Consider the following 11,473-nt stretch of genomic DNA (forward strand, 5'->3'; position numbering starts at 1 on the left):
CATGAAGACCTCCAACCAAACCGAGGCAGAAGTTTCTTCTCGTTTTTTAAAAATATTTTAATGCCTGCATTTTTTTTTTTTTTTTTTCGTTTTTTACTCATTTTGAGAACTTTATTTCTCATCCTGGCCTCCAGTAGATCTTCCATAGACAACTTATTATTTAGAAAAACAAAGACAAAACAACCCTATAGATCTATATATAAAAAGCATGGTTAGCCCTCTGTTTCCAGTCTCCTGCTAAAACTGATGTTCTGTTGGACATTTCACACTTGCAAGAACAAGGTGGTGTCAGAGGGCGGAGCAGACACCCGGCTAGGGGTGTGGCTCTAGCCTGGGAGAAGCATCAGTGCCCTTGTGATGTCATAAAGGGCAACTGGTATTCCCAGCACAGTTTTCTATTCAAAGTGGAGCAGGCAGAAGGACTTTTGTCATTTCTGAGAGGCTTGCTGACACGGTGGAGGTCATTGTGATGTGAATTGTGCGTCACGCGGGAGTCCAGACACACTGAAGTGTCAAATTGTGTCGCTCAACTTGAGAAAAGAGACGCAAAAACGGAGAGAGAGAGAAAGTGAGAGAGAGGTGGAGCGTCTGAACCAACAGCATTTTATTGCATCTTTTAGAACGCTCACGTCAGCCAAAGCCGCCGACTACAACAGAGTGGGCGGGGTCTGTGGGGGTGGTGGGGGGGGGGCAGCAGGTTACAGAGTGGCGCGATGGACAAGCAAACAAATATTTCTTCTCCACTTGGAAGAAAAACAGAAGCAGGAGGAAGAAATAAAAAACAGAAAAAGAACCGAGAAGTAGAGAGAGGGAGAGAGAGAGAGAGAGAGAGAGAGAGAGAGAGGGAGAGAGAGAGGCAGAAGGAGGAGAAGAGGAGGAGGAAGAGGATGGAATGACAGCATTGATGTGGCCTCTGTTTGCAGGACCTCCTCCTCCTCCTCCTCCTCCTCCTCCTCCTCTCTGCTGTGCTTGGCTTCATTTACAACCAGATTTCAGTCAAAAGAAACAAAGCAGGATATAAAACATACGAGAACTTCCAGTCGACGGAGGAAACCGTGAGCGACACTGTTTTTGCTTGGTTTTCTTTAAAAAAAAAAAAAAAGGACAGCATTGAACAATAGTCTTTACATCTTGGCACTGCATATTCTCTCTATTTTTTTTTTGTCCCTTATTAATTCCATACAAAAGATCCATGAATCCATAAATTGATAAACAGCCTCACATGTCCCCACCGAGCGCTCCCTCCCCAGCATCCCGCCCGCCACCCTGGGGTTCCTCATGCAAGTCATCACCGTCTGGTCCGGCGACACCCCCCCCCTCCCCCTGCAGTAGTGGTTGGACCATCAAAAGGACGTATCAAAAAACTGCTTAACACAAAGAGAGGGAGAAAAACAACAAAACAAAACCTGTACAAAATGCTCCATGATAACAGAGAAAAGTCTGTTTTATTCACTATATTACAGTTTAAAATCCCCCCCCTCACCCCCAACCCGCCTCACCCAGGAGATGGATGGAATTATGATTTCCCTTTCTTTCTTTTTTTTTTTTTTGGACATTTTTTTTTTTTAAAGCAAGGATTCCTAAAGTGAAATACATCTGTTTTCTCTGCAGAAACGCACGCACACACACACACACACAGCAGTCGGTTGGTGGTAATTTCTTCCCACTCCCCAATTCAACATACAAAAAGCAGCGGCAACAAAAGTAAAACATCCCAACAACAAATGGACCCTTTTCTTTTTTCTTTTTTTTTTTCGGGGGGGATTTTTTCTTATTTTATGAAAACACAAGAAAATAAACAGAAGAGTTTGTGTGTGTAAAAAGATTCTGGTAGAGGTGAGGACGTGGATGGGATGAAAACACACACACACACACACACACACACACGCAGCCTGAGATCCGGAATGATTGAAACCTTTTTAGATAAACAAGCTCGGCATTTTTTTCTTCTTCGTCCCTTTTCAAACAAATTGTGACTCTGCAGTGATTTTGATTTGCTCGCTACTCGCAGCCGAGCCCACTGTTTATTTTGTTTTCCTCCTCTAATTGACTTCTTCCCTATAGGTTCCTAACGGAGGTATGCGCACACACACACACACACACACACACTCTCTCTCTCGCTGTTATCTTTAGTGAGGCAGCGGCGGCGCTACATGAGAACTGCCGCCGTCCTCTCTGAGCAGCGAGCCGAGCCACGGTGGGAGGCTCGGCCCAGTTCTCACGGTCCCGGCCCGCCTGCCGCTGACCCGGCCACAGCTGCCTGGACATTAAATACATCTTCTGGAAGAAGACAAAGATGACGCGCGCACACACACACACACACACACACACACACACACACACTGCTTTTAAAGGCCCAGTAGAGCAGCAGAGGGAGAGATTTAGCGGGTAAAATTCAAGCGTTTATATTTCCAAATAGGGGCGTGTCTATGTGTAACTGGGCGTGTCTGTGTTGGCCACTTTTCTCTGCACATGGTTTGGTGATGAAAAAAAAACTGTCTAAACAAACAATAAACACCAATTTTGACCATTTAAAAACTGTAGTTTGACTTTGTCGTCTTTGCAGCAGGTGCCACTAAAATCTGACACACTGGGCCTTCAATCACCCAGCAGTGGAAATGAAAAAGAAAAAGAAAAGAAAAGAAAAGAACACCGACGACCCCCAAACCAACGAAGAAGCATGTAACTGCCATAAAGTACCTTGTACCCAGCTTATTAGTTGACAGGAGTGTTTTTTAATATAAAAAGTAATATGTTACAGGAACTAAACACAATCATAAAGTCTTGCCGATCTGAACACACAAACAGAGACACTAATAATAACAAAACCCCTAGGAAGTGGCAATACAATCATTACAGAGGATACAAATGGGCAGGGGTGGGGGGGTGGGGGAGTGGGGGGGGTAGAATCATGGTGGTCCAGTTGAAGCTGCTTCACATTGACCCTCCACAAGAAAAAAAAAAAAAGCTTATTCTCTCCCCCTGAAACAAAGTTGCCGCCGTTATTTTTGTTTTTATCTACACACCTCTGACCCCCCCCCCCCTAAATATTTCACACAAACTAAACAAAGCAACAAAAATAATAATAACAAAAAAAAAAATCCCTTTTTTTCTTCTCACTGGCCCCAGAAGACAGTAAAGTTTCCCTAATTTGGTCATCATGTGGTCAGACTGCCCCCCCTCCCCCCCTCCCCCCCCAGCCCCCCCAGCCCCCCTCCCTTTGGCTTCACAAAGAAAAAACAGTGAAATGGATGAATGGAAAACACCAGGAACTTCAGTCCACCCCCCCTCCCTCCTCGTCCGAGAGGGGTGAGGGAGGGGGAGGGGGAGGGGGAGGAGGGATATTATTTGGCCTTATCTGCTATTGCATGGAACACACAACATCTGCCTTTCTGGTAAGTTTTTTTTTTGTTTGTTTTTTTGTCTTCTTTAGTTTGTCTTTGGTAATCACAGAACAAGATATTAAAAACACACCAACAACTTAAAAAACAACAACAATTGAAAGCCAAATAAAACATGAAGCAATAATAATAACAACAATAATAAAAATCAATAAATAAAAGTGGTTGATTGCTGTCTTCAAACGTATGAACGCTGTGTGGAGAGATTGGACTGGTTGGGCCAGGAACACTGGAATGTGCAACTTTTCGGACTTTTGGTTTCCCAGAATGGATGCTAAGGGGGGGTTGGTGGGGGTGGGGGGGGGGGGTTAATTGTGACAAACTGGGCCGAGCGCACGGCACAACACAGCAGAGTGCAGGGAGGGAATGGCAGTTTTCCTGCGCGGAATGAAGCCTGCAGACACGGAGGATGAGCAGCGACAGCCGGCGTCAGGAATCACAATTAGTTGGTCGGAATCAACGCCGCCGCCGCACCTGACATTTCCATCTGTCTGTCGGCGGAGCGCACGCTTCACCTGGTGCTGCTGCTGCTGCTGGTGGTGGTGGTGGTGGGGGGGGGAGGTCTCGGGGGGTTTGTAAGTGATCAGAAATTGTGTTGCGGAGCGCCGTCCTCCGCCGCCACGCCGCTTTAAAGTGTAATTTCATAAGGATGAATCATAACCTGCATGATTTCTCTGTCATTCATTCGCATCTTAAATTAAACTTCGTTGATGCGTGGAGAGAGCCTTCATTACCAGTAGTGCATCGCCGTGGACCTAGTGAGCTGGGGGGGAGGATAGGAGGAAGAGAATGAGGAGGAGGTGGGGGAAGAGATGAAGGGCAGGAAGGTGAGGAGAAAGAAGAGGAGGAGGAGGAAGAAGCAAGGGGATAGGAGGAAGAGAAGGGGAGGGGGGTGAGGAGGAAGTCAAAGAAAGGGAAGACGGGCAAGAGTGGAGGAAGAGTGGAGGAGGTGGGGGGGCTACACATCAAGATCGGGACCCTTTTCTTTCAAAGATGACGGGAATGAACGACCCAAAAAAAAAAACAAGGAAAAAAACTTGGAAGTGTGTGTGTGTGTGTGTGTGTGTGTGTGTTTAGAACAAGACAAGACGTGAAAGGAAAATCATAAAACATTCATCATCGAGTGGCGCCACACAGAATCTCCGCAGCATGAGGTCTGATCAGTTCAAAGACACAACTGAAAGAAAACAAAAACCCAGGAGGAAGAGGAAAATGAAGAGGAAGAGGAGCAGGAGGAGGAGAGCAGGAATTAAAGGGACACGTCGTGAAGCTCTCGGCCAAACAAACAAACAAACAACAGCCAGGTGAGGCCGAGGCTCCGCCCACTCCCAGGACGCGTCAGCGGCGGGAACGAGTCCAAACTCTCTCTCTCTCTCTCTCCCTCCTCCCGCCCCCTCTCTCTCTCTCTCTCCAGCGAGGAAGGAACAGATTCAACGTCAGTCTCGCTCGCTCGCTTCTCTTCAGCTTCAGTCTGCGGTCACGTGAGCGAGGAGGGGAGGGGGGAGTCGGGGGTGAGATCCCGTCCCTATCACTCACACACACACACACACACACACACACACACACACACACACAGGAGTAGAAACCCAGGAAAGTTCGTCTCGCTTTTCCTTCTTCAGCTTGAAGTAGAAATGATGTCAAAAACAGAAAAAACAACAACAAAAAAAGCCAACAGAGGCCCCTCCCTCCGCCAGTGTGTGTGTGTGTGACAGAGAGATGGGCAGGGGAGGGGGGTGGGGTGGAGGGGTGAATGCTGTGTTTTTATGGGGGGGGGGGTTATTCTTTTTTTTTCCTTTTTTTCTGTAATGGCACTAAAAAGTTTGACTGGGCGTCGCCTTCAGTTCAGTGTCTGTGATTGGCCCAGAGCCATCCGGACCGCTGGGGGTGGGGGGGTCCGAGGGGAGACTATAAGGTGAGGTGGGGGTAGGGTGATGGTGGTGGAGGTGGTGGTGGGGGGGGGGTCCGGCCTTTACAGCATGTCGTCGTGGCCCTGGTCGTCGTCGTAGTCTCGGTGGAGGTCCAGGTCCGGGCTGTGATTGGCCGTGGTGACCAGCGACAGCGGCCCGTCGTGCTCCTCCGGGTCCAGCGGCTCCTCCTTCACGCTGATGTGGTGCCTGCGGGCCAGAGGAGGAGCAGAAGCCTTTAGCATTAGCATCTTAGCACCTGCGGCATCTTTTTAGAGCCTCATTCATTTCAATGGAGTCGCTCGCTCAGCGCAGATGAGCATGCGCATTAGTGTCACTTCCCAGCATGCCTCTGTCACTCACATGATCTATTTGGCCAATCAGAACGATCCTGGACAACGTCACTTACAGACACGTCAGGACGCAGCCAATCAGAACGCTGAGACTCAGCAGCGACGTCACGCTGGGAATAAACTCTAAAAGACCATCACTGAAAAGTCTACAATAGAAAGATTTGCTATGAATCGTGTTTCAGGTCACAGTCGTCCTGTCAGCCGATTTAAAGGCCTTTATTGTATTTGTATTTTTGTATTGCAGTCAATGAGGAAAATGTCTTTTCGGCCCATGGGATTTTTTTTTGCTGCAGTACCTCGAGTGGCCACTGGGGGAAAAATATCGGCATGCCGCCATATTGTCAGTGTAAGTCTAGTCCATGCTCAACACAGAGCTCTAACACACACACACACACACACACACACACACACACACACACACACACACACACACACACACACAGAGGAGGAAACAGGGGAACAAAAACAAACGCTCTCTCTCTCGCTCGCCGCTGATAATTTCTGCTTTTTCTTTTGAGGTGTTCCAAACGCTGGCGGAGCTTCGCTTTTGATTTCCGCCGCCACCGACAAGCGGGGTATTCAACTTGGAATTGATAAATGAGGAAGATTAACAGCGTGAGACGGCGAGGGGAGAGAAAGGACCGCTGTGGCTGCGGCTGACAGCCTCCTGGTGGCGGCGGCGGCGCTCTGTGTGTTCCCCTTCCTGCTCGTTAACATGCACAACCTGTGCGGCGGGTCTCCAGAGGACGACCCCGACGCCGGCTTCTATCATTAATCAACTTCAGGCGAGTGCCGTCGCGAACGTCTGGCCGCCGCCGCACACGCCGCTTTTAAAAACTCCCAAATTAATGCACATTTTTTAAAGCAAGTGTCAATAAAGGGGGAAGAAAAGCGCTGGCAGGGGAGGCGGCGGCTCGGCGCCGCGATAAGAAACAGAGCCCTTCGGAGAATAATAACGCTGTCACTTGTAAACAAGGAGAAAACACGAGGCCTCCCCTCCTCCTCCTCCTCCTCCCCCTCCCCCTGCCACTCCCCCCTCCCCCCTGCAACCCGGGCAAAAGAGCCACTAAAGAGATGAGATCTGCCAAATTTCTCATTACACAAACGGAGAAGCGCTGGGAGGCGGAGCTGGAGGCTGAGGAGGAGACGAGGCCCGGCGGTGGCGGTGGCAGGGGGTGGGTGTGTGTGTGTGTGGGGGGGGCGGTACTCCGCCAACATCAGGAGCAGCTGCAGGCGACTCCAGCGCTGGCAGCCGCCGCCACCGTGATAAGAGCCGAGCGGCGTCGCTCCCAATCAAGACAAACAGCAAACACCTTTGATTTATTCACACCGGGGCGTCCTGTGTGATTTGTAACCGCTGTGATGGAGACGCCGGCGTGTGCGCTAATGACGCCTGCTCCCTGGCTGCGTGCATGCGCGCGGCTGTGTGTGTGTGTGTGTGTGTGTGTGAATTCTAAAGAGGCGAAAAGGTAAAGTCAGCTCTTCTATCAGTTTTTCACTTCAAAGCGGCTCCACAAGTGCCGTCGCCTCGGGTCCGACTCTGTGGCTGCGGGGCAGACATGAAATTGTTATTATTATGCCATCGAGCCGCATGCTGATTCCACACTTTGCCGGTAATTAGTCGTCTCAGGGCGGCTACCTGCTCCTCGGCTGGCTGCTCCCGATTCCTCGCACTGCTTTTTTGCTTTGCCTTTTTTTTTTTTTTTTTATGCGCTTGCGACAACATCTGTTGTGCACGTGTTGGAACGTCGGGTGGAATTCTGGAACGCAGTCGGCGAGATAAACAGGCTGTTTAGTGTACAGCCGCTGCAGGAGGAGGTGGAAGAGGAGCAGGAGGAGCAGGAGGAGGCTTTGAATGACGGTGCCGGTGGTTTAAAGTCCTGCCCTGACAGTCAACCACCCGTAAACAAGAGCAATCCGTCCCTTAAAACACTTCTGGAAAATGGAAATTCCCTCTGTGATGTCACAAAGAGAAGATCTTTGTGCCCCTGTCCGTTTTAACAGAAGGTTGTAAACAGAGGGCAACGTATGATGGGTATACCTATAATTCTACAACTAAATAATAATAATAATGATGATAATAATTAATGAATCAATTAATTAATTGATCGCGTGAAGTTGATCCGGGACGACAAAATAAAACAAGGACGGGAATTCAGGACCTTTGAAATCTAAGGAAACAGTGCTTTGTGTGTTTAGCTAATAAAGTTCTTTAAAAGCAAAAAAAAAAAAAAAAAAAAGCGTGGCAAAAAAAGTCTTTTTGCCGCTGCGTGGAGGCGGTGGTGTAATTACGGCGCTGCAGCTGCCTGCAGACAGGCTGAGGGAGACGCAGGCTGCCTCCAGGCCAGCACACCCATCCTGTCTCTGCCTTTCCTGTTCCACGGCCACGCTCACAGCTGTGTTCCCGCTGATTAGGGATGGCACTTCCCTCCACTTGGCCACCAGCTCATTACCACACCACCTTTTCTTTCCCCTCTCGGGCAGCAACCCTCCACAGCCCGGCCGCCCTGGGCTTCCCAGCTTCTGCCGCCGCCACATCTGGAAACGATGCGGCGCGAGCGCTCTGTTATTCATGGCTTCAAACGGCCGAGTCGACCCTCCTGCACGCCGGAGCGAACGTGCGGGTTCCTTCTCTCTTTTTTTTTTATCCCCCCCCACACACTTTTCCTCGGGCCTCGCCGCGACTTTCCTACATGGGAAACCTTGGACGGGCTCATTACACCACCACTCAGAAGCATCTCTGACCACTGGTTTTCAGAGCCAGCAGCTCCGTCACTCTGGCCTCCTGTCAGGGGGTGGAGCAACTGGCATGGACAGACAGACAGACAGGCAGGCAGGAAGAAAAGAAGGAAGACAGACAGATGAGCAGAAAGACAGACAAGCAAGGAGAGAGGTAGACAGACAGACAGACAGACAGACAGACAGACGTGAAGGAGGACAGACAGGCAGACACGCAGACTGGCAGGAGGAAAGACAGGTAGGCAGGCATGCAGACAGGAAGGAAGACAGGCAGATAGGGAGGCAGACAGACAGACAGACACACAGATGGGCAGAAAGACAAACAGGAAGACTGGTGGGTAGACAGACAGATGTGAAGGAAGACAGACAGGAAGGAAGAAAGGAAGACAGGCAAGCAGGCAGACAGCCAGCCAGGCAGACAGACAGACAGACAGACAGACAGACAGACAGACAACAGACAGCCAGCCAGCCAGTCAGTCAGCCAGTCAGCCAGCCAGCCAGCCAGCCAGCCAGAAAGACAGGCAGACAGGGTTCATAAACTGGTGCAGAGCCGCTGGCCGTCGCTCTCTCAGCCAGAGGTGGAGTTTCCTCCTGTGGTCGCAGTCCAGCCGCAGCTCCGGCTGTGACCCCGTGACCCCGACCTCCCGCCCAACACCGTCCTCCCGCACCCTGTTTATGGCCCCTCCCCTTCCTCCCCCATCCCTGCTCCCCTTTCATCTGGTGCCAGGCATCAGGCAGCTCTGGGTGGGCACCCACACATTGTCTCCTGCCTGCAGAATCTATTTCAACTTCCTGAGCGGAGGAGGAGGAGGCAGGGGAAGCCCCCTCCCCCTCCCCTTCCTCACCCCCCCTCCACGCCCCCATCCCTCTGTTCCCCGCTGAAGGAGCCACTCACATAGCTGACAGGGGCGAGCGTCCCGGGCTGCTGTCACTGCCGTTGCTGTTTCCATGGTCCATCGCTCCGTTCATCTCCTCGCGGAAGGCGTTGGCCAGGGAGTTGAGGGTGGGACTTCCAATGGAAGCAGTAGTGTAGAGAGGTATGTTGTTTTCTGCCATCGAAGCCTGAAAAGAAAGAGAAAAAAAAGTAAAGAAAAACTCAGGAGCATTAAACGTGGAGCGGGTGAGGGGGGGGTTGTCAACACTTTCTCAGAGCAGAACATCCCAACAGCAGCGCACACAAAGCCTCTGAAAGTTCTGAGGGCTTCACTTAAACAGACGGTTCACCTCAAAGTCAAAGTTTAACCTGTTCACTGGTCACGTGACCCCGTGCGTCACGCCCGCTGACGTGTCAATGCCAAAAAAAGTGATTCCATGACACTTTAGCGACACGTCTGAAAAACCTCCTCATGAGAGCCTCAAAACCTTTAAGCCGTATTTGAGAGGTTTTTCCATCACCAGTCTTTTTATTGCCATATGTAGGTTTTGTGCAATTCTAGGGGTGATGGAGACGCAGCTGGTGTGAGTCCATCACCACCACTGGCTCTGCCCCTCTATAACACTCCAGAGTGCTTATCTGGACTAAAACAACATAATGAGATCACAAGACTTCTGACTTTGTGGTGAAACATCCGGATTGTGAAGGTGCCTCTTTGAAATGAGGATTCTCTTTGTCTGGTCCTGTACCTGGAAGGCGGCGGAGAGGGCGGGACCGTAGCCCAGGCTGGTCTGGATGTTCTTCACTAAGGCCGGACTGCTGCGAACACAAGACAGTGGGTTAAACCTGTTGCCGAAGTGACGTCTCCCCCCGGACGCTCTTCCTCCGCCGCCGCGTCGGGGAGAAAATGGATCTGAGTCCATCGGTCACTCAACAACACAGCACACGGCTTTGCACTGGAAGGCAGCAGCAGCAGCAGCAGCAGCAGCAGTTGGATGAGACATGATGGACGGCGAAGCAGCAGGAGGTGCAGGAGGAGGAGGAGGAGGAGGAGGAGCGCATGCAGGGGGAGGGGGGGGCCTTACTGTGCCAGCAGCTGGTCAAAGTGGCGTTCGGCGGCGTGCTTCCGGGGGCGGCCTCGCTGAACGTGGCGGCCGCGCTGAAACTCGCCGTCGTCGAGGGTCCAGTAGGAGCCCAGGTCGTCCTCCACCCGCACAAAGCACTTGTGCAGGGAGAGGTTGGTGCGAACGGCACCCTGGGAAAGCGGGAGGAGGAGGAGGGGGGTTGAGGAAGGGGAGGGGAGGGGGGGGGGGCAGCCAGGTGCAGATGCGGATGATGGAGAAGACAGAAGACGGACACACACACACACACACACACACACACACACAGACACAGACACACACACAGACACAGACAATGGAGACAAGCCGTTGCAGGTTATGAAGCATCACCACAGAGAGGTTCCTACAGCAGGTGAGGGGGGAGGCGGGCGGAGGGGGGAGGGGGAGGGGTTTGCGAAGCGAGCAGACTGATGGCGCAACACACACACGCAGCCGGACGGATGAAGCGGCAGCAGCACAAGACACCCAGTTCCCAGCAGCCCCCTGGGCTCCAGGCCCACCTACCCGCTGATCTTCTGAGGCCGTCGCTTTTGGAACTCTAATTCGTCCACCGTCCACACGGCACCCTTAACGTTTTCTACCCGCACAAAACACTTGTGAAGACTAAGATTATGCCGGACTGCGTTCTGCAGTTGGTGTAAATTAAAAATTTGTCAAATAAAAATGAAACAAAAGGAGGGAGTGTGGGGGGTGGGGGGGGGGGGGAGAAAGACAGAGAAGAGTTGCTGTCAGTCCAGTAAAACAGGAGGCAGAAACTAACAAGGTGAAAAAAAAAACGGAGTCACTCACGATGGCAAAGAAGTAAATGTGCACACTGATTGGCCGAGGCCAAATCTTTACAACTTTCTACACTGCAGATAGGTACTGAGGACATTAAATATATGAGCAAGATATATTTAATTATGCAGCCAAGAAGAAAAAAAAAACAAAACACAATCAATAACTCTAAATATGCTTTTTATGAAATGAGGCTATTTGGAAAAATTTCAATATAAAATGTGTTTGAATTATTTTACACTTTCATTGTTTCCTCCATAATTCCAATGTGTGTTCATATGTAGTTGTGATGCATTCAGTGAGA

General features: G+C 50.7%; 1 protein-coding gene across 13 annotated transcripts in view; it reads right to left on the bottom strand.

Annotated features, from left to right (window-relative positions):
• Window positions 1-1,088: 1,088 nt before the first annotated feature.
• The window catches only part of foxp1b (forkhead box P1b), a 137,373-nt gene continuing 126,988 nt past the window's right edge, over window positions 1,089-11,473 (bottom strand). For 6 of the 13 annotated variants that reach the window (XM_076047981.1, XM_076047980.1, XM_076047979.1 and 3 more), the window contains 4 exons: window positions 10,357-10,526; window positions 10,021-10,090; window positions 9,293-9,459; window positions 1,089-5,515 (listed from right to left, as the gene is read on the bottom strand). In XM_076047981.1, the coding sequence (XP_075904096.1) occupies window positions 5,371-5,515; window positions 9,293-9,459; window positions 10,021-10,090; window positions 10,357-10,526 (552 nt within the window). In that variant the 3' untranslated portion in view covers window positions 1,089-5,370. Of the gene's footprint in view, window positions 5,516-9,291; window positions 9,460-10,020; window positions 10,091-10,356; window positions 10,527-10,896; window positions 11,019-11,473 lie in introns of those variants that run through there. The other 7 variants (XM_076047988.1, XM_076047983.1, XM_076047982.1 and 4 more) reach the window with 5 other exon arrangements.

This window comes from Nelusetta ayraudi, unplaced genomic scaffold, assembly GCF_046127955.1.
Source record: "Nelusetta ayraudi isolate G7.1 ecotype Tasmania unplaced genomic scaffold, CSIRO-AGI_Nayr_v1 ptg000096l, whole genome shotgun sequence".
Classification (NCBI taxonomy): domain Eukaryota; kingdom Metazoa; phylum Chordata; class Actinopteri; order Tetraodontiformes; family Monacanthidae; genus Nelusetta; species Nelusetta ayraudi.